This window comes from Cyprinodon tularosa, unplaced genomic scaffold, assembly GCF_016077235.1.
Source record: "Cyprinodon tularosa strain WSP-4 unplaced genomic scaffold, ASM1607723v1 ctg1375, whole genome shotgun sequence".
Lineage (NCBI taxonomy): Eukaryota > Metazoa > Chordata > Actinopteri > Cyprinodontiformes > Cyprinodontidae > Cyprinodon > Cyprinodon tularosa.
Window position 1 is genome coordinate 42,751 of NW_024038195.1, and position 22,363 is coordinate 65,113.

Here is a 22,363-nt window from a genome sequence, read left to right on the forward strand (position 1 = left end):
TAGGGTCATGTTCAGAAAGTACAGGATAAAGGAGCTTTAAAGGTTTTTTGGTGGAGAGAAAATCGTTTTATTCTAGTTTATTAAGGTCTAGGTAGTTAACATTGGATTACTAGTTCTTTACTGTCACAGGTGGGAGCTTCAGGGTTAGGGCCGCTGTGATTTAAGGAGGACCGGCCCTGTGGGTCCGCTATCCCAGTCCCAGCCTGGTCCTTCACTCTGCGTCCCCAGAGTGCAGGGTGCATGGAGCTGCCATCCTCCTCACCGGCTGGTGGCGGTACTGAGTCGCCTTATTGTTTAACAACCGCCACAGACGAAGAAGAAGAACAAGCAGCAGCAGAAGAAGAAGAAGAGGAAGGCGGACGTGTCGGTGTGTCGCTCCAGGCTCGGTCCTGTTTCCGGAGCTGCTTACCATCCGAACCTGCAGCTGGGTTTGGTTCCGGTCGGAGATGCGGGTCTGTGCGGGTCTGAGCGGGTCTCTGGGCCTGGTCCTGGTCCTGGTTCTGGTTCCCGGTCAGTGGGCCTGGGAGGCGGACCTGGAGCTCCTGGACCTGGTGGAGGAGATCCCGCAGAACTTCTACCAGTTCCTCAGCCTGGAGCAGGTCAGTCCGTTTCCCTGGCAACCAGAGCTTCCGGTCCTGGTCCTGGTCCTGGTCCTGGTCCTGGTTCTGGTCCAGCTGCAGGATGGGGCCGAACCTAAAACCGAACCCAGTGAGGAACCCGGACAATCCGAACCGGATCAATCAGTGACCAATACCTGACGTCATCAGTGGAGGTGATGACGCAGAAAGAGGCAGCTTGTTCTCATCGCTGGTTCCGGTCCGGTCCACTTAAGTCCAGGTGTTCTGGTCCATAGGTCTGCTGCTGTTACTATGGTGATGGTGATGATGAAAGCTCAGAAAGAAACCAGAACTGAGGGTCTGGCCTCTGGCCCCAAAGGCTCTGGATCCAAAGGTTCTAGACCGAAAGGTTCTGGATCCAAAGGTTCTAGACCGAAAGGTTCTGGATCCAAAGCTTCTAGACCGAAAGGTTCTGGATCCAAAGGTTCTAGACCGAAAGGTTCTGGATCCAAAGCTTCTAGACCGAAAGGTTCTGGATCCAAAGGTTCTAGACCGAAAGGTTCTGGATCCAAAGCTTCTAGACCGAAAGGTTCTGGATCTAAAGGTTCTAGACCGAAAGGTTCTGGATCCAAAGGTTCTGGATCCAAAGCTTCTAGACCGAAAGGTTCTGGATCCAAAGGTTCTAGACCCAAAGGCTCTGGATCCAAAGGTTATGATGAAAGCTCAGAGAGAAACCAGAACTGAGGGTCTGGCCTCAAAGGCTCTGGCCCCAAATGTTCTGGTCCCAAAGGCTCTAGACCCAAAGGTTCTAGACCGAAAGGTTCTGGATCCAAAGGTTATGATGAAAGCTCAGAGAGAAACCAGAACTGAGGGTCTGGCCTCAAAGGCTCTGGCCCCAAATGTTCTGGTCCCAAAGGCTCTAGACCCAAAGGTTCTAGACCGAAAGGTTCTGGATCCAAAGGTTCTGGCCCCAAAGGCTCTAGACCCAAAGGTTCTAGACCGAAAGGTTCTGGATCCAAAGGTTCTAGACCCAAAGGCTCTGGATCCAAAGGTTCTAGACCCAAAGGTTCTAGACCGAAAGGCTCTGGATCCAAAGGTTCTAGACCCAAAGGTTCTGGACCCAAATGTTCTAGTTACTGTTGGTTCCTCCTGGGTTCCTGCTGGGTTTTCATGGTTCTTCCGTTTTCCTGCTGGTTCCTCATTGGTTCCTCCTGGTTCCTGCTGGTTCCTCATTGGTTCCTGCTAGTTCCTCCTGGTTCCTGCTGGTTCCTCATTGGTTCCTGCTAGTTCCTCCTGGTTCCTGCTAGTTCCTGCTGGTTCCTCCTGGTTCCTGCTTGGTTCTCATTGTTCCTGCTTGGTTCCTCCTGCTTCCTGCTGGTTCCCCTGGTTTCCTGCTGGTTCCTCCTGGTTCCTGTTGGTTCCTGTTTGGTTCTCATTGTTCCTGTTAGTTCCTCCTGGGTTCCTGTTGGGTTTTCATAGTTCCTCCTGGTTCCTGCTTGGTTCCCATTGTTCCTGTTGGTTCCTCCTGGGTTCCTGCTGGTTCCTCCTGGGTTCCTGTTGGGTTTTCATGGTTCCTCCTGCTTCCTGCTTGGTTCCTATTGTTCCTGCTGGTTCCTGCTAGTTCCTCCTGGGTTTCTGCTTGTTCCTCCTGGTTCCTGCTGGGTTTTCATAGTTCCTCCTGGTTCCTGCTTGGTTCCCATTGTTCCTGTTGGTTCCTCCTGGGTTCCTGCTGGTTCCTCCTGGGTTCCTGTTGGGTTTTCATGGTTCCTCCTGCTTCCTGCTTGGTTCCCATTGTTCCTGCTGGTTCCTGCTAGTTCCTCCTGGGTTTCTGCTTGTTCCTCCTGGTTCCTGCTGGGTTTTCATAGTTCCTCCTGGTTCCTGCTTGGTTCCCATTGTTCCTGTTGGTTCCTCCTGGGTTCCTGCTGGTTCCTCCTGGGTTCCTGTTGGGTTTTCATGGTTCCTCCTGCTTCCTGCTTGGTTCCCATTGTTCCTGCTGGTTCCTGCTAGTTCCTCCTGGGTTTCTGCTTGTTCCTCCTGGTTCCTGCTGGGTTTTCATGGTTCCTCCTGGGTTCCCATTGTTCCTGTTGGTTCCTCCTGGGTTCCTGCTGGTTCTTCCTGGTTCCAGCTAGGTTTTCATTGTTCCTGCTAGTTCCTCCTGGGTTTCTGCTTGTTCCTCCTGGTTCCTGCTGGGTTTTCGTTGTTCCTGCTTGTTCCTCCTGGTTCCTGCTGGGTTTTCGTTGTTCCTGCTGGTTCCTCCTGGGTTCCTGCTGGTTCTTCCTGGTTCCAGCTGGGTTTTCGTTGTTCCTGCTGGTTCCTGTTGGTTCCTCCTGGATTCCTACTTGGTTCCTGCTGGTTCCTCCTGGGTTCTGCTGGTTCCTCCTGGGTTCTGCTGGTTCCTGCTGGGTTTTGTTAGGTTCCTGCTGGTTCCTGTTGGATCCCTGTCTCCCTCCAGATCTCCAGCTGTAGAACCGTTCCCACTCTGGTTCCTTCTAGCATGCAGTGTTTTAAGGTTCCTCTGTGAACTAACAGTTTAACGCTGTAGATGAGGGAGAACACCTTCTCAGCTTGTTCTGACCTGCCTGCATAGATCCAGCAGACCTAGAATGGGAGCACATGTTCTGCTCCTCTTGGTTCTGTGGATGGGACCAGGCTGCAGGTTCTGATGTTTGGTCCAGATCTAACGGAGCCCTAACAGGGGAACCTCAGCAGATGGAGACGTTCTCCTCCTCACCTGTCCCTCTCCTGTGTCCCCCAGGACGCGGCGGCGGCAGACATTAAGAAGGCGTACCGGCGGCTGTCTCTGACGCTGCATCCTGACAAGAACAAGGACCCCAACGCTGAGACCCAGTTCAGACAGGTGAGCCACCCGCCCAGAACCAGAACCCGCCGGCTGACCCTGAAGCTAATCCTTGTCTTGGTTTCAGCTGGTGGCCATCTATGAGGTTCTGAAAGACGAGGAGCGGCGGCGCAGGTAGGACCCATGGATGGGGGGTGGGGGCGTCCCTCTGCTGAATCAGCAGGTATTTTTTAACCACAGGTACGACGACATCCTGCTGAACGGCCTGCCGGACTGGAGGCAGCCCGTCTTCTACTACCGCCGCGTGAGGAAGATGAGCAACGCTGAGCTGGGCTTCCTGCTCTTCCTCATCCTCACCGTGGGACACTACGCCATCATCTGGTCCATCTACCTGGAGAAACAGCTGGTGAGGCAGCGATCGGAGCGGCGAGGAAGCCCATCTGCTCGCTGTGTGTCATGTGACCTGAGCTCTCTTTCCAGGATGAGCTGCTGGGGCGCAAGAAAAAGGAGAAGAAGAAGAAGATGAGCTCCAGACCCGCCGAGGAGCTCAGAGGTATCGGACTGGACCGCGTTGAAAGGTACGGCTGTGACATCATCACCACCGCCCCGCCCGTGTTCCGCTTGGATTCATGTCGACTCCTGTTGTCATAGGAACCAGGAGCGACCGCACTGGCAGGACATCCTTCCTCTGAAACTCAGCATCTGGATCTACCTGTCGGTGAAGAACCTTCCCCAAACCGTCCAGGTAGGCCCGGACCCAGGTCCTAGTCTTTAACAGGTTCCCTAGGTCCTGGACCAGACCAGGTCCTAGTCTTTAACAGGTTCCCCAGGTCCTGGACCAGACCCAGGTCCTAGTCTTTAACAGGTTCCCTAGGTCCTGGACCAGACCCAGGTCCTAGTCTTTAACAGGTTGCCTAGGTCCTGGACCAGACCAGGTCCTAGTCTTTAACAGGTTCCCTAGGTCCTGGACCAGACCCAGGTCCTAGTCTTTAACAGGTTCCCTAGGTCCTGGACCAGACCCAGGTCCTAGTCTTTAACAGGTTCCCTAGGTCCTGGACCAGACCCAGGTCCTAGTCTTTAACAGGTTCCCTAGGGCCTGGACCAGACCCAGGTCCTAGTCTTTAACAGGTTCCCTAGGTCCTGGACCAGACCCAGGTCCTAGTCTTTAACAGGTTCCCTAGGTCCTGGACCAGACCCCAGTCCTAGTCTTTAACAGGTTCCCTAGGTCCTGGACCAGACCAGGTCTTAGTCTTTAACAGGTTGCCTAGGTCCTGGACCAGACCCAGGTCCTAGTCTTTAACAGGTTCCCTAGGTCCTGGACCAGACCCAGGTCCTAGTCTTTAACAGGTTCCCTAGATCCTGGACCAGACCCAGGTCCTAGTCTTTAACAGGTTCCCTAGGTCCTGGACCAGACCCAGGTCCTAGTGTTTAACAGGTTCCCTAGATCCTGGACCAGACCCAGGTCCTAGTCTTTAACAGGTTCCCTAGGTCCTGGACCAGACCCCAGTCCTAGTCTTTAACAGGTTCCCTAGGTCCTGGACCAGACCCAGGTTCCTAGTCTTTAACAGGTTCCCTAGGTCCTGGACCAGACCCAGGTCCTAGTCTTTAACAGGTTCCCTAGGTCCTGGACCAGACCCAGGTCCTAGTCTTTAACAGGTTCCCTAGGTCCTGGACCAGACCCAGGTCCTAGTCTGTAACAGGTTCCCTAGGTCCTGGACCAGACCCAGGTCCTAGTCTTTAACAGGTTCCCTAGGTCCTGGACCAGACCAGGTTCCTAGTCTTTAACAGGTTCCCTAGGTCCTGGACCAGACCCAGGTCCTAGTCTTTAACAGGTTCCCTAGGTCCTGGACCAGACCCAGGTCCTAGTCTTTAACAGGTTGCCTAGGTCCTGGACCAGACCCAGGTCCTAGTCTTTAACAGGTTCCCTAGATCCTGGACCAGACCCAGGTCCTAGTCTTTAACAGGTTCCCTAGGTCCTGGACCAGACCCCAGTCCTAGTCTTTAACAGGTTCCCTAGGTCCTGGACCAGACCCAGGTTCCTAGTCTTTAACAGGTTCCCTAGGTCCTGGACCAGACCCAGGTCCTAGTCTTTAACAGGTTCCCTAGGTCCTGGACCAGACCCAGGTCCTAGTCTTTAACAGGTTCCCTAGGTCCTGGACCAGACCCAGGTCCTAGTCTGTAACAGGTTCCCTAGGTCCTGGACCAGACCCAGGTCCTAGTCTTTAACAGGTTCCCTAGGTCCTGGACCAGACCCAGGTCCTAGTCTTTAACAGGTTCCCTAGGTCCTGGACCAGACCAGGTTCCTAGTCTTTAACAGGTTCCCTAGGTCCTGGACCAGACCAGGTTCCTAGTCTTTAACAGGTTCCCTAGGTCCTGGACCAGACCCAGGTCCTAGTCTTTAACAGGTTCCCTAGGTCCTGGACCAGACCCAGGTACTAGTCTTTAACAGGTTCCCTAGGTCCTGGACCAGACCCAGGTCCTAGTCTTTAACAGGTTCCCTAGGTCCTGGACCAGACCAGGTTCCTAGTCTTTAACAGGTTCCCTAGGTCCTGGACCAGACCAGGTTCCTAGTCTTTAACAGGTTCCCTAGGTCCTGGACCAGACCAGGTTCCTAGTCTTTAACAGGTTCCCTAGGTCCTGGACCAGACCAGGTTCCTAGTCTTTAACAGGTTCCCTAGGTCCTGGACCAGACCCAGGTTCCTAGTCTCTGGAAGGTCCCATAGGTCCTGGACCAGACCCAGGTCCTAGTCTTTAACAGGTTCCCTAGGTCCTGGACCAGACCCAGGTCCTAGTCTTTAACAGGTTCCCTAGGTCCTGGACCAGACCAAGGTCCTAGTCTTTAACAGGTTCCCTAGGTCCTAGACCAGACCAGGTTTCTAGTTTTTAACAGGTTCCCTAGGTCCTGGACCAGACCCGGTTCCTAGTCTTTAACAGGTTCCCTAGGTCCTGGACCAGACCAGGTTCCTAGTCTTTAACAGGTTCCCTAGGTCCTGGACCAGACCAGGTTCCTAGTCTTTAACAGGTTCCCTAGGTCCTGGACCAGACCAGGTTCCTAGTCTTTAACAGGTTCCCTAGGTCCTGGACCAGACCAGGTTCCCTAGGTCCTGGACCAGACCAGGTTCCTAGTCTTTAACAGGTTCCCTAGGTCCTGGACCAGACCAGGTTCCTCGTCTTTAACAGGTTCCCTAGGTCCTGGACCAGACCAGGTTCCAAGTCTTTAACAGGTTCCCTAGGTCCTGGACCAGACCCAGGTCCTAGTCTTTAACAGGTTCCCTAGGTCCTGGTCCAGACCAGGTTCCTAGTCTGTAACAGGTTCCCTAGGTCCTGGACCAGATCCAGGTTCCTAGTCTCTGGAAGGTCCCATAGGTCCTGGACCAGGCCCAGGTACTAGTCTCTCCAAGGTCCCATAGGTCCTGGACCATATCCAGGTTCCTAGTCTCTGGAAGGTCCCATAGGTCCTAGACCAGACCCAGGTCCTAGTCTTTAACAGGTTTTCTAGGTCTTGGACCAGACCCAGGCACTAGTCTCTAGCAGGTCCCATAGGTCCTGAACCAGACCCAGGTACTAGTCTCTAGCAGGTCCCATAGGTCCTGGACCAGACCCAGGTACTAGTCTCTAGCAGGTCCCATAGGGCCTGGACCAGACCCAGGCACTAGTCTCTAGCAGGTCCCATAGGTCATGGACCAGATCCAGGTACTAGTCTCTAGTAGGTCCCATAGGTCCTGGACCAGACCCAGATACAAGTCTCAAGCAGGTCCCATAGGTCCTAGACCAGACCCATGTACTAATCTCTTGCAGATCCCATAGGTCCTGGTCCAGATCCAGTTCCTAGTCTTTAGCAGGTTCCACAGGTACTGGACCAGACCCAGGTCCTAGTCTTTAACAGGGTCCGTAGGTCCTGGACCAGAACAAGGTCCTAATCTCTAGCAGGTCCCGTAGGTCCTGGACCAGACCCAAATCCTAGTCTTTAGCAGGTTCCATAGGTCCTGGACCAGACGCAGGTCCTAGTCTTTAACAGGGTCCGTAGGTCCTGGACCAGACCAAGGTCCTGATCTCAAGCAGGTCCAATAGGTCCTGGACCGGACCAATGTGCCAGTCTCTAGCAGGTTCCATAGGTCCTGGACCAGACCCAGGTCCTAATCTCAAGCAGGTCCCACACATGTAGGTCCTGGACCACACCAATGTGCCAGTCTTTAGCAGGTCCCATAGGTCCTGGACCACACCAATGTACTAGTCTCTAGCAGGTCCCATAGGTCCTGCACCAGACTCATGTCCTAATCTCTAGCAGGTTCCATAGGTCCTGGACCAGATCCAGGTCCTAGTTTCTAGCAGGTTGTAGTCAATAGCAGGTCCCATGGGTCCTGCATCACACCTAGACCCTTCTTCTAGGTACCTATCTAGGTATCTCCTTGGGTGGATTTTCGTTTCGTGGATCTATGCTCCTGGTCCTGGTCTCTGTTCTGGACCTTGGTCTTAGTTCTCCATGGGTTCCAGCTGTAGTCCTGGTCTCTGTTCTTGACCTTGGTCTCAGCTGTAGTCCTGGTCTCTGTTCTGGACCTTGGTCTTAGCAGTAGTCCTGGTCTCTGTTCTGGACCTTGGTCTTAGCTGTAGTACTGGTCTCTGTTCTGGACCTTGGTCTCAGCTGTAGTCCTGGTCTCTGTTCTGGACCTTGGTCTTAGTTCTCCATGGGTCTCAGCTGTAGTCCTGGTCTCTGTTCTGGACCTTGGTCTCAGCTGTAGTCCTGGTCTCTATTCTGGACCTTGGTCTCAGCTGTAGTCCTGGTCTCTAGTCTGGACCTTGGTCTCAGCTGTAGTCCTGGTCTCTAGTCTGGATCTTGGTCTCAGTTGTAGTCCTGGTCTCTAGTCTGGATCTTGGTCTCAGTTGTAGTCCTGGTCTCTAGTCTGGATCTTGGTCTCAGTTGTAGTCCTGGTCTCTAGTCTGGATCTTGGTCTCAGTTGTAGTCCTGGTCTCTAGTCTGGATCTTGGTCTCACTGTAGTCTTGGTCTCTGTTCTGGACCTTGGTCTTAGTTCTCCATGGGTTCCAGCTGTAGTCCTGGTCTCTAGTCTGGATCTTGGTCTCAGCTGTAGTCCTGGTCTCTACTCTGGATCTTGGTCTCAGCTGTAGTCCTGGTCTCTACTCTGGATCTTGGTCTCTGTTCTGGACCTTGGTCTTAGTTCTCCATGGGCTCCAGCTGTAGTCCTGGTCTCTAGTCTGGATCTTGGTCTCACTGTAGTCTTGGTCTCTGTTCTGGACCTTGGTCTTAGTTCTCCATGGGTTCCAGCTGTAGTCCTGGTCTCTAGTCTGGATCTAGGTTTCAGCTGTAGTCTTGGTCTCTGTTCTGGACCTTGGTCTTAGTTCTCCATGGGTTCCAGCTGTAGTCCTGGTCTCTAGTCTGGATCTAGGTCTCAGCTGTAGTCTTGGTCTCTGTTCTGGACCTTGGTCTTAGTTCTCCATGGGTTCCAGCTGTAGTCCTGGTCTCTAGTCTGGATCTAGATCTCAGCTGTAGTCTTGGTCTCTGTTCTGGACCTTGGTCTTAGTTCTCCATGGGTTCCAGCTGTAGTCCTGGTCTCTAGTCTGGATCTTGGTCTCAGCTGTAGTCTTGGTCTATGTTCTGGACCTTGGTCTTAGTTCTCCATGGGTTCCAGCTGTAGTCCTGGTCTCTAGTCTGGATCTTGGTCTCAGCTGTAGTCCTGGTCTCTACTCTGGATCTTGGTTTCTGTTCTGGACCTTGGTCTTAGTTCTCCATGGGCTCCAGCTGTAGTCCTGGTCTGTAGTCTGGATCTAGGTCTCAGCTGTAGTCTTGGTCTCTGTTCTGGACCTTGGTCTTAGTTCTCCATGGGTTCCAGCTGTAGTCCTGGTCTCTAGTCTGGATCTTGGTCTCAGCTGTAGTCCTGGTCTCTACTCTGGATCTTGGTTTCTGTTCTGGACCTTGGTCTTAGTTCTCCATGGGCTCCAGCTGTAGTCCTGGTCTGTAGTCTGGATCTAGGTCTCAGCTGTAGTCTTGGTCTCTGTTCTGGACCTCGGTCTTAGTTCTCCATGGGCTCCAGCTGTAGTCCTGGTCTCTAGTCTGGATCTTGGTCTCCTGGGTTCCTCTAGTCCTGGTCTCTGTGTATTCGCTGGTTTCCACCAAGGTTCTGGTTCTTGCCTCTTCTCAGTCCAGGTCTCTGTCTTCCAGGAGGTGAAGCAGTACTATGAGGACTATCAGCAAATGAAGACGGAACAGGAGGCTGAAGCTGAACAGGAAGTTGCTCCAAGTAAACCCCATCTTCTCCTTCCAGGCTTCTGTTCTTTGGAACCTAACCTAGAACCGATGAAGAACTCATGGTTCCTTCTGATCTCTCCTCCTGCTTCTGCCTTCACAGGAGAGAAACGACCAAAAGTCAAGAAGCCCAAAGTGGAATTTCCAGTTTATGTACCTTCAGAGAACCAGAACCACCAGAACTATGACCAGACCACATCCATTGAGGACATTGAAGACCAAATGGACGACTGGCTGCAGGACCTGAAAGGTCCCAAGAAGAAGGTGGGAAACCTAGGGCTCTCTTAGACAACCTGTCCTTATTCTGTTTCTTCTGACCTCTGGCTGTCCCTCTGTCTTAGGTGTCAGAATGGACAGAAGACGACTTCAGCCTCCTTAGCAGGTTGATGGTCAAATTCCCTGGAGGAACTCCAGGCCGATGGGAGAAGATCGCTCAGGAGCTTGGACGATCCGTGTCTGCTGTGAGTTTGACAGCATCAGGAGGTTCCCCTAGGTCCGGTTCCACAGCCAGCCATGTATGTCATCTGCTGGTCCTGGTCCAGTCCCAGGCCAGAACCTTTGGGTCCAGAGGTCCGGTTACATAGACAGATTCCCTGAAGTTGTTCTGGATTATGTCCTGGATCTAGAACCGCTTAGATTGGACTCATGGTGCTGATGTTGTTGATGAATCTTCTGAATCTTTTTTTCCCTTTCCAGGTGACGGCTAAAGTCAAAGAGTTGAAGGACAACGTGAACCCAACCTCAGGTACATAGAAGATGTTCTCGTCTTCATGTAGATGTTCTGTGGATCAGGTAGATGTTCTGGTCTTCAGGTAGATGTTCTGTGGATCAGGTAGATGTTCTGTGGGTCAGTAGATGTTCTGTGGGTCAGTAGATGTTCAGCTCTTCAGGTAGATGTTCCAGTCTTCACGTAGATGTTCCAGTCTTCACGTAGATGTTCTGGTCTTCAGGTAGATGTTCCAGTCTTCACGTAGATGTTCTGGTCCTCAGGTAGATGTTCCGGTCCTCAGGTAGATGTTCCGGTCTTCAGGTAGATGTTCTGGTCCTCAGGGAGATGTTCCGGTCCTCAGGTAGATGTTCCGGTCTTCAGGTAGATGTTCCGGTCCTCAGGTAGATGTTCCGGTCCTCAGGTAGATGTTCCGGTCTTCAGGTAGATGTTCCGGTCCTCAGGTAGATGTTCCGGTCTTCAGGTAGATGTTCTGGTCTTCAGGTGGATGTTCCGGTCTTCAGGTAGATGTTCCGGTCCTCAGGTAGATGTTCTGGTCTTCAGGTAGATGTTCTGGTCCTCAGGTAGATGTTCCGGTCTTCAGGTAGATGTTCCGGTCCTCAGGTAGATGTTCTGGTCCTCAGGTAGATGTTCCGGTCTTCAGGTAGATGTTGTGGTCATCAGGTAGATGTTCTGGTCCTCAGGTAGATGTTCCGGTCTTCAGGTAGATGTTGTGGTCATCAGGTAGATGTTCCGGTCCTCAGGTAGATGTTCCGGTCCTGAGGTAGATGTTCCGGTCCTCAGGTAGATGTTCCGGTCCTCAGGTAGATGTTCCGGTCTTCAGGTAGATGTTCCGGTCTTCAGGTAGATGTTCTGGTCCTCAGGTAGATTTTCTGGTCCTCAGGCAGATGTTCTGGTCCTCAGGTAGATGTTCTGGTCCTCAGGTAGATGTTCTGGTCCTCAGGTAGATGTTCTGGTCCTCAGGTAGATGTTCCGGTCTTCAGGTAGATGTTCTGGTCCTCAGGTAGATGTTCCGGTCTTCAGGTAGATGTTCTGGTCTTCAGGTAGATGTTCTGGTCCTCAGGTAGATGTTCTGGTCTTCAGGTAGATGTTCTGGTCTTCAGGTAGATGTTCTGGTCTTCAGGTAGATGTTCTGGTCATCAGGTAGATGTTCTGGTCATCAGGTAGATGTTGTGGTCATCAGGTAGATGTTCTGGTCCTCAGGTAGATGTTCTGGTCCTCAGGTAGATGTTCCGGTCTTCAGGTAGATGTTCCGGTCATCAGGTAGATGTTCTGGTCCTCAGGTAGATGTTCTGGTCCTCAGGTAGATGTTCCGGTCTTCAGGTAGATGTTCTGGTCATCAGGTAGATGTTCCGGTCCTCAGGTAGATGTTCCGGTCTTCAGGTAGATGTTCCGGTCCTCAGGTAGATGTTCCGGTCCTCAGGTAGATGTTCCGGTCTTCAGGTAGATGTTCCGGTCTTCAGGTAGATGTTCTGGTCTTCAGGTAGATGTTCTGGTCTTAAGGTAGATGTTCCGGTCTTCAGGTAGATGTTCCGGTCTTCAGGTAGATGTTCTGGTCCTCAGGTAGATGTTCCGGTCTTCAGGTAGATGTTCTGGTCCTCAGGTAGATGTTCCGGTCTTTAGGTAGATGTTCCGGTCTTCAGGTAGATGTTCCGGTCCTCAGGTAGACGTTCTGGTCTTCAGGTAGATGTTCCGGTCCTCAGGTAGATGTTCTGGTCATCATGTAGATGTTCTGGTCCTCAGGTAGATGTTCTGGTCCTCAGGCAGATGTTCTGGTCATCATGTAGATGTTCTGGTCCTCAGGTAGATGTCCTGGTCCTCAGGTAGATGTTCTGGTCTTCAGGTAGATGTTCTGGTCCTCAGGCAGATGTTCTGGTCATCATGTAGATGTTCTGGTCCTCAGGTAGATGTTCTGGTCCTCAGGTAGATGTTCCGGTCTTCAGGTAGATGTTCCGGTCTTCAGGTAGATGTTCCGGTCTTCAGGTAGATGTTCTGGTCTTCAGGTAGATGTTCTGGTCCTCAGGTAGATGTTCTGGTCCTCAGGTAGATGTTCCGGTCTTCAGGTAGATGTTCCGGTCTTCAGGTAGATGTTCCGGTCTTCAGGTAGATGTTCTGGTCCTCAGGTAGATGTTCCGGTCTTCAGGTAGATGTTCCGGTCATCAGGTAGATGTTCTGGTCCTCAGGTAGATGTTCCGGTCCTCAGGTAGATGTTCTGGTCCTCAGGTAGATGTTCTGGTCTTCAGGTAGATGTTCTGGTCCTCAGGTAGATGTTCCGGTCCTCAGGTAGATGTTCCGGTCTTCAGGTAGATGTTCTGGTCCTCAGGTAGATGTTGTGGTCATCAGGTAGATGTTGTGGTCATCAGGTAGATGTTCCGGTCTTCAGGTAGATGTTCCGGTCTTCAGGTAGATGTTCCGGTCTTCAGGTAGATGTTCCGGTCTTCAGGTAGATGTTCCGGTCTTCAGGTAGATGTTCCGGTCTTCAGGTAGATGTTCCGGTCTTCAGGTAGATGTTCTGGTCCTCAGGTAGATGTTCCGGTCTTCAGGTAGAAGTTCTGGTCCTCAGGTAGATGTTCCGGTCTTCAGGTAGATGTTGTGGTCATCAGGTAGATGTTCCGGTCCTCAGGTAGATGTTCCGGTCCTCAGGTAGATGTTCCGGTCTTCAGGTAGATGTTCCGGTCTTCAGGTAGATGTTCTGGTCCTCAGGTAGATGTTCCGGTCTTCAGGTAGATGTTCCGGTCATCAGGTAGATGTTCTGGTCCTCAGGTAGATGTTCTGGTCCTCAGGTAGATGTTCCGGTCTTCAGGTAGATGTTGTGGTCATCAGGTAGATGTTCCGGTCCTCAGGTAGATGTTCCGGTCTTCAGGTAGATGTTGTGGTCATCAGGTAGATGTTCCGGTCTTCAGGTAGATGTTCTGGTCATCATGTAGATGTTCTGGTCTTCAGGGAGATGTTCCGGTCTTCAGGTAGATGTTCCGGTCTTCAGGTAGATGTTCCGGTCTTCAGGTAGATGTTCCGGTCCTCAGGTAGATGTTCTGGTCCTCAGGTAGATGTTCTGGTCTTCAGGTAGATGTTCTGGTCTTCAGGTAGATGTTCTGGTCCTCAGGTAGACGTTCTGGTCTTCAGGTAGACGTTCTGGTCTTCAGGTAGACGTTCTGGTCCTCAGGTAGACGTTCTGGTCCTCAGGTAGACGTTCTGGTCTTCAGGTAGATGTTCTGGTCCTCAGGTAGATGTTCTGGTCTTCAGGTAGATGTTCTGGTCCTCAGGTAGATGTTCTGGTCTTCAGGTAGACGTTCTGGTCTTCAGGTAGATGTTCTGGTCCTCAGGTAGATGTTCTGGTCTTCAGGTAGATGTTCTGGTCCTCATGTAGACGTTCTGGTCTTCAGGTAGATGTTCTGGTCTTCAGGTAGATGTTCTGGTCCTCAGGTAGACATTCTGGTCTTCAGGTAGATGTTCTGGTCCTCAGGTAGATGTTCCGGTCTTCAGGTAGATGTTCCGGTCTTCAGGTAGATGTTCCGGTCTTCAGGTAGATGTTCCGGTCTTCAGGTAGATGTTCTGGTCTTCAGGTAGATGTTCTGGTCTTCAGGTAGATGTTCTGGTCTTCAGGTAGATGTTCCGGTCTTCAGGTAGACGTTCTGGTCCTCAGGTAGATGTTCTGGTCCTCAGGTAGATGTTCTGGTCTTCAGGTAGATGTTCTGGTCCTCATGTAGACGTTCTGGTCTTCAGGTAGATGTTCTGGTCTTCAGGTAGACGTTCTGGTCCTCAGGTAGATGTTCTGGTCCTCAGGTAGATGTTCTGGTCTTCAGGTAGATGTTCTGGTCCTCATGTAGACGTTCTGGTCTTCAGGTAGATGTTCTGGTCTTCAGGTAGATGTTCTGGTCCTCAGGTAGACATTCTGGTCTTCAGGTAGATGTTCTGGTCCTCAGGTAGATGTTCCGGTCTTCAGGTAGATGTTCCGGTCTTCAGGTAGATGTTCCGGTCTTCAGGTAGATGTTCCGGTCTTCAGGTAGATGTTCTGGTCTTCAGGTAGATGTTCTGGTCTTCAGGTAGATGTTCTGGTCTTCAGGTAGATGTTCCGGTCTTCAGGTAGATGTTCCGGTCTTCAGGTAGATGTTCCGGTCTTCAGGTAGATGTTCTGGTCTTCAGGTAGATGTTCTGGTCATCATGTAGATGTTCTGGTCTTCAGGTAGATGTTCCGGTCTTCAGGTAGATGTTCTGGTCTTCAGGTAGATGTTCCGGTCTTCAGGTAGATGTTCTGGTCATCATGTAGATGTTCCGGTCTTCAGGTAGATGTTCCGGTCTTCAGGTAGATGTTCCGGTCTTCAGGTAGATGTTCTGGTCTTCAGGTAGATGTTCTGGTCCTCAGGTAGATGTTCTGGTCATCATGTAGATGTTATGGTCCTCAGGTAGATGTTCCGGTCTTCAGGTAGATGTTCTGGTCTTCAGGTAGACGTTCTGGTCTTCAGGTAGATGTTCCGGTCCTCAAGTAGACGTTCTGGTCTTCAGGTAGATGTTCTGGTCTTCAGGTAGATGTTCCGGTCTTCAGGTAGATGTTCCGGTCTTCAGGTAGATGTTCCGGTCTTCAGGTAGATCCCAGTTCTGTCCAGGAGGTGATCCAGCCCAGGTTTCTGTTCTTTGATGTTTCAGGTCACGTCAGACTCTCAGAGCTTAAGGCCCCGCCCCTGCCTGTGAGGTCACTACCTTTACCTGATAGCATGAAGACTCAGCGCGAGGGCGGGGCTACTGAGGAGGAGGAGCAGGAGGAAGGGGTTCCGGCGGTCCGAAGGAGGAGCAGGAAGAGTCCCTCTGCAGTCAGCGGGGAAGCGAAGTTTCGGGGACGGCGCCAGAAGGACTTTGACCCGACTGCGATGGAAGAGGAGGAGGAGGCGGAGCTTCAGGGGAACCAGGAGAAGGTGAACACTGCGGTTTGGACTCAGAACCAACAGAAGCTGCTGGAACTGGCCCTGCAGCAGTTCCCCAGAGGAACCCCGGAGCGCTGGGACCGGATCGCCAAGGTGGTACCAGGAAAGACCAAGGTGAGCTGGACGGTTCTGCCCTGGCCTGACTGGGCTGTGGCTGGTTCTGACCCGTTCTGTGTGCTGGTTCTGACCCGTTCTGACTGCTGGTTCTGACCCGTTCTGACACCTGGTTCTGACCCGTTCTGACACCTGGTTCTGACCCGTTCTGAACCATTCTGTGTGGTGGTTCTGACCCGTTCTGACTGCTGGTTCTGACCCGTTCTGACCCGTTCTGTGTGCTGGTTCTGACCCGTTCTGACTCCTGGTTCTGACCCGTTCTGAACCATTCTGTGTGCTGGTTCTGGCCCGTTCTGACTGCTGGTTCTGACCCGTTCTGACTGCTGGTTCTGACCTGTTCTGACTGCTGGTTCTGACCCATTCTGTGTGGTGGTTCTGACCCGTTCTGACCCATTCTGTGCTGGTTCTGACCCGTTCTGTGTGCTGGTTCTGACCCGTTCTGACTGCTGGTTCTGACCCGTTCTGTGTGCTGGTTCTGACCCGTTCTGACTCCTGGTTCTGACCCGTTCTGAACCATTCTGTGTGGTGGTTCTGACCCGTTCTGACCCATTCTGTGCTGGTTCTGACCCGTTCTGTGTGCTGGTTCTGACCCGTTCTGACTGCTGGTTCTGACCCGTTCTGTGTGCTGGTTCTGACCCGTTCTGACTGCTGGTTCTGACCCGTTCTGTGTGCTGGTTCTGACCCGTTCTCACTGCTGGTTCTGACCCATTCTGTGCTGGTTCTGACCCGTTCTGTGCTGGTTCTGACCCGTTCTGTGCTGGTTCTGACCCATTCTGTGCTGGTTCTGACCCGTTCTGTGCTGGTTCTGACCTGTTCTGACTGGTCGTTCTGACCCGTTTTGATTGGTGGTTCTGACCCGTTTTGACTGCTGGTTCTGACCCGTTCTGTGTGCTGGTTCTGACCCGTTCTGTGTGCTGGTTCTGACCCGTTCTCACTGCTGGTTCTGACCCATTCTGTGCTGGTTCTGACCCATTCTGTGCTGGTTCTGACCCGTTCTGTGCTGGTTCTTACCTGTTCTGACTGGTCGTTCTGACCCGTTTTGATTGGTGGTTCTGACCCGTTTTGACTGCTGGTTCTGACCCGTTCTGAGCTGGTTCTGACCCGTTCTGACTGCTGGTTTTGACCCGTTCTTACTGCTGGTTCTGACCCGTTCTGTGTTGGTTCTGACCCGTTCTGACTGCTGGTTCTGACCCGTTCTGTGCTGGTTCTGACCCGTTCTGATTGCTGGTTCTGACCCATTCTGACTGCTGGTTCTGACCCGTTCTGACTGCTGGTTCTGACCCGTTTTGATTGTTGGTTCTGACCCGTTTTGACTGCTGGTTCTGACCCGTCCGGTGCTGGTTCTGACCCGTTTTGATTGTTGGTTCTGACCCGTTTTGACTGCTGGTTCTGACCCGTTCTGACTGGTAGTTCTAACCCGTTCTGACTGCTGGTTCTGACCCATTCTGACCCGTTCTGTGTTGGTTCTGACCCGTTCTGACTGCTGGTTCTGACCCGTTCTGACCCTTTCTGTGTTGGTTCTGACCCGTTCTGACTGCTGGTTCTGACCCATTCTGACCCGTTCTGTGTTGGTTCTGACCCGTTCTGACTGCTGGTTCTGACCCGTTCTGACTGTTGGTTCTGACCCGTTCTGTCTGCTGGTTCTGACCCGTTCTGACTGGTGGTTCTGACCCATTCTGTGCTGGTTCTGACCCGTTCTGACTGCTGGTTCTGACCCGTTCTGACTGCTGGTTCTGACCCATTCTGAGCTGGTTCTGACCCGTTCTGAGCTGGTTCTGACCCGTTCTGAGCTGGTTCTGACCCGTTCTGTGCTGGTTCTGACCCGTTCTGATTGCTGGTTCTGACCCGTTCTGATTGCTGGTTCTGACCCATTCTGACTGCTGGTTCTGACCCGTTCTGACTGGTGGTTCTGACCCATTCTGTGCTGGTTCTGACCCGTTTTGACTGGTGGTTCTGACCCGTTCTGAGCTGGTTCTGACCCGTTCTGAGCTGGTTCTGACCCGTTCTGACTGCTGGTTCTGACCCATTCTGACCGCTGGTTCTGACCCGTTCTGACTGCTGGTTCTGACCCGTTCTGACTGCTGGTTCTGACCCGTTCTGAGCTGGTTCTGACCCGTTCTGAGCTGGTTCTGACCCGTCCGGTGCTGGTTCTGACCCGTCTGGTGCTGGTTCTGACCCGTTCTGTGCTGGTTCTGACCCGTTCTGTGCTGGTTCTGACCCATTCTGTGCTGGTTCTGACCCGTTTTCTCTGTTCTGTTTCCAGGAGGACTGTATGAGCCGGTACAAGATGCTGGCAGAACTGGTGAAGAAGAGGAAGCAGGTGAAGAGCTGAGGGGCTCTGGCTCCGCCTCCTTCTGCCTCCTGCCAGATGATTGGCCTGAAGGTTCCTGCTCACCTGCTCAGGTGTGTCTGGACCTGCAGGTCAGCTGACCTCTGTGCCTTACCTGCCAATCACAGCTCAGTATTTATTGTTTCTAAACACACAAAGAAAAAAACTGTTTTTATTTGTTTTCAAATAAACATCTAAACCTCATCCAGGTGTTCTGTGTCTGTTCTGGACAGAAGGCAGGTTCTACCTGGCTCTGACCCCTCCCCCGCTCCTGGACCAGAACAGGTAGAGGAGGTGTGGTGATGAGGGACAGAAGGTCCTGCTGAGGAACGGAGCTCTCCCAGTGGACCCTGCTGCTAGAACCCGTCCATTTACTGGAAGGAACGTTCTCAGCTTCTGGTTCAGGAACGTTCTCAGCTTCTGGTTCAGGAACGTTCTCAGCTTCTGGTTCAGGAACGTTCTCAGCTTCTGGTTCAGGAACGTTCTCAGGTTCTGGCTCAGGGACGTTCTTATCTTCTGGTTCAGGAACGTTCTCAGGTTCTGGTTCAGGAACGTTCTCAGGTTCTGGCTCAGGGACGTTCTTATCTTCTGGTTCAGGAACGTTCTCAGGTTCTGGCTCAGGGACGTTCTTATCTTCTGGTTCAGGAACGTTCTCAGGTTCTGGCTCAGGGACGTTCTTATCTTCTGGTTCAGGAACGTTCTCAGGTTCTGGTTCGGGAACGTTTTCAGGTTCTGGCTCAGGGATGTTCTTATCTTCTGGTTCAGGAACATTCTCAGGTTCTGGTTCAGGAACGTTCTCAGCTTCTGGTTCAGGAACGTTTTCAGGTTCTGGCTCAGGGATGTTCTTATCTTCTGGTTCAGGAACGTTCTCAGGTTCTGGTTCGGGAACGTTCTCAGGTTCTGGTTCGGGAACGTTCTCAGCTTCTGGTTCAGGGACGTTCTCAGGTTCTGGCTCAGGGACGTTCTTATCTTCTGGTTCAGGAACGTTCTCAGGTTCTGGTTCGGGAACGTTCTCAGGTTCTGGTTCGGGAACGTTCTCAGCTTCTGGTTCAGGAACGTTCTTAGCTTCTGGTTCAGGAAAGTTTTCAGGTTCTGGTTCAGGAACGTTTTCAGGTTCTGGTTCAGGAACGTTTTCAGGTTCTGGTTCAGGAACGTTTTCAGGTTCTGGTTCAGGAACGTTCTCAGCTTCTGGTTCAGGAACGTTTTCAGGTTCTGGTTCAGGAACGTTCTCAGCTTCTGGTTCAGGAACGTTTTCAGCTTCTGGTTCAGGAACGTTCTCAGCTTCTGGTTCAGGAACGTTTTCAGGTTCTGGTTCAGGAACGTTTTCAGGTTCTGGTTCAGGAACGTTTTCAGGTTCTGGTTCAGGAACGTTCTCAGGTTCTGGTTCAGGAACGTTCTCAGGTTCTGGTTCAGGAACGTTCTCAGGTGCAGTTTCAGGAACGTTCTCAGCTTCTGGTTCAGGAACGTTCTCAGCTTCTGGTTCAGGAACGTTCTCAGCTTCTGGTTCAGGAACGTTCTCAGCTTCTGGTTCAGGAACGTTCTTAGCTTCTGGTTCAGGAACGTTCTCAGCTTCTGGTTCAGGAACGTTCTCAGCTTCTGGCTCGGGAACGTTCTCAGCTTCTGGTTCAGGAACGTTCTCAGCTTCTGGTTCAGGAACGTACTTAGCTTCTGGTTCAGGAACGTTCTCAGCTTCTGGTTCAGGAACGTTCTCAGCTTCTGGTTCAGGAACGTTCTCAGGTTCTGGCTCAGGGACGTTCTTATCTTCTGGTTCAGGAACGTTCTCAGGTTCTGGTTCAGGAACGTTCTCAGGTTCTGGCTCAGGGACGTTCTTATCTTCTGGTTCAGGAACGTTCTCAGGTTCTGGCTCAGGGACGTTCTTATCTTCTGGTTCAGGAACGTTCTCAGGTTCTGGCTCAGGGACGTTCTTATCTTCTGGTTCAGGAACGTTCTCAGGTTCTGGTTCGGGAACGTTTTCAGGTTCTGGCTCAGGGATGTTCTTATCTTCTGGTTCAGGAACATTCTCAGGTTCTGGTTCAGGAACGTTCTCAGGTTCTGGCTCAGGGACGTTCTTATCTTCTGGTTCAGGAACGTTCTCAGGTTCTGGTTCAGGAACGTTCTCAGGTTCTGGCTCAGGGACGTTCTTATCTTCTGGTTCAGGAACGTTCTCAGGTTCTGGCTCAGGGACGTTCTTATCTTCTGGTTCAGGAACGTTCTCAGGTTCTGGCTCAGGGACGTTCTTATCTTCTGGTTCAGGAACGTTCTCAGGTTCTGGTTCGGGAACGTTTTCAGGTTCTGGCTCAGGGATGTTCTTATCTTCTGGTTCAGGAACATTCTCAGGTTCTGGTTCAGGAACGTTCTCAGCTTCTGGTTCAGGAACGTTTTCAGGTTCTGGCTCAGGGATGTTCTTATCTTCTGGTTCAGGAACGTTCTCAGCTTCTGGTTCAGGAACGTTTTCAGGTTCTGGTTCAGGAATGTTTTCAGGTTCTGGTTCAGGAACGTTCTCAGGTTCTGGTTCAGGAACGTTCTCAGCTTCTGGTTCAGGAACGTTCTCAGGTTCTGGCTCAGGGACGTTCTTATCTTCTGGTTCAGGAACGTTCTCAGGTTCTGGTTCGGGAACGTTCTCAGGTTCTGGTTCGGGAACGTTCTCAGCTTCTGGTTCGGGAACGTTCTCAGGTTCTGGCTCAGGGACGTTCTTATCTTCTGGTTCAGGAACGTTCTCAGCTTCTGGTTCGGGAACGTTCTCAGCTTCTGGCTCGGGAACATTCTTAGCTTCTGGTTCGGGAATGTTCTCGGGTTCTGGTTCAGGAACGTTCTCAGCGTCTGGTTCAGGAACGTTCTCAGGTGCAGTTTCAGGAACGTTCTCAGGTTCTGGTTCAGGAACGTTCTCAGCTTCTGGTTCAGGAACGTTTTCAGGTTCTGGTTCAGGAACGTTCTCAGGTTCTGGTTCAGGAATGTTCTCAGGTGCAGTTTCAGGAACGTTCTCAGCTTCTGGTTCAGGAACGTTTTCAGGTTCTGGTTCAGGAACGTTCTCAGCTTCTGGTTCAGGAATGTTCTCAGGTTCTGGTTCAGGAACGTCTCAGCTTCTGGTTCAGGAACGTCTCAGGTTCTGGTTCAGGAACGTTTTCAGGTTCTGGTTCAGGAACGTTCTCCGGTTCTGGTTCAGGAACGTTTTCAGGTTCTGGTTCAGGAACGTTCTCCGGTTCTGGTTCAGGCACGTTTTCAGGTTCTTGTTCAGGAACGTTCTTAGCTTCTGGTTCAGGCACGTTTTCAGGTTCTTGTTCAGGAACGTTCTTAGCTTCTGGTTCAGGAACGTTTTCAGGTTCTTGTTCAGGAACGTTCTCCGGTTCTTAATAATATAATATATAAATTAATACCAGGATCTGTAGCATCTCCATATTTTTCATATCCATCTTTATCTGTAATCAGTTGTTCTCTTGTTTTTAAAGCGGTTCTGCCGTGTCGTTCTCCGCAGGCAAACAGGGGACCTTCCTCTGCATCACGGCGCTAAGGTCCCCATTTGGCTCCAACTCAGAATGCACCTTATATCAATCATCCATCCATCCATCCATTTTCTTTACACGCCTGTCCCAAGTGGGGTCGCGAGGCTTATATCAATCAGTCAACTTTTATTTTCTACAGCCCATTTCAGCAACAAAGCATTTCAAAGTGCTTTAGATAATAAAACATTACGATAATTTAAGTGCCATCTTTAAATTGTTCATTAATTACATTTGAAAAGCGACTGACGCTCAGCGATGGATGGTCAACGTCACGCTGGGCGATGGATGGTCAACGTCACGCTGGGCGATGGATGGTCAACGTGACGCTCGGCGATGGATGGTCAACGTCACGCTGGGCGATGGATGGTCAACGTCACGCTGGGCGATGGATGGTCAACGTCACGCTCGGCGATGGATGGTCAACGTCACGCTGGGCGATGGATGGTCAACGTCACGCTGGGCGATGGATGGTCAACGTCACGCTGGGCGATGGATGGTCAACGTCACGCTGGGCGATGGATGGTCAACGTCACGCTGGGCGATGGATGGTCAACGTCACGCTGGGCGATGGATGGTCAACGTCACGCTGGGCGATGGATGGTCAACGTCACGCTGAGCGATGGATGGTCAACGTCACGCTGGGCGATGGATGGTCAACGTCACGCTCGGCGATGGATGGTCAACGTCACGCTGGGCGATGGATGGTCAACGTCACGCTGGGCGATGGATGGTCAACATCACGCTGGGCGATGGATGGTCAACGTGACGCTCGGCGATGGATGGTCAACGTCACGCTGGGCGATGGATGGTCAACGTCACGCTCGGCGATGGATGGTCAACGTGACGCTCGGCGATGGATGGTCAACGTCACGCTGGGCGATGGATGGTCAACGTCACGCTCGGCGATGGATGGTCAACGTCACGCTGGGCGATGGATGGTCAACGTCACGCTGGGCGATGGATGGTCAACGTCACGCTCGGCGATGGATGGTCAACGTCACGCTGGGCGATGGATGGTCAACGTGACGCTGGGCGATGGATGGTCAACGTCACGCTGGGCGATGGATGGTCAACGTCACGCTGGGCGATGGATGGTCAACGTCACGCTGGGCGATGGATGGTCAACGTCACGCTCGGCGATGGATGGTCAACGTCACGCT

The 22,363-nt window shown here is 52.0% G+C and overlaps 1 protein-coding gene across 1 annotated transcript; it reads left to right on the forward strand.

The window, feature by feature from the left end:
• The first annotated feature begins 313 nt into the window (after window positions 1-313).
• Window positions 314-17,907, forward strand: dnajc1 (DnaJ (Hsp40) homolog, subfamily C, member 1). Its single transcript, XM_038278084.1, has 12 exons — window positions 314-599; window positions 3,313-3,414; window positions 3,482-3,528; window positions 3,595-3,760; window positions 3,835-3,932; window positions 4,006-4,099; window positions 9,531-9,609; window positions 9,718-9,878; window positions 9,956-10,075; window positions 10,311-10,359; window positions 14,986-15,374; window positions 17,638-17,907. The coding sequence occupies exons 1-12, from the start codon at window positions 447-449 to the stop codon at window positions 17,704-17,706; spliced, it is 1,527 nt and encodes a 508-aa protein (XP_038134012.1). The 5' UTR covers window positions 314-446; the 3' UTR covers window positions 17,707-17,907.
• Window positions 17,908-22,363: the final 4,456 nt, after the last annotated feature.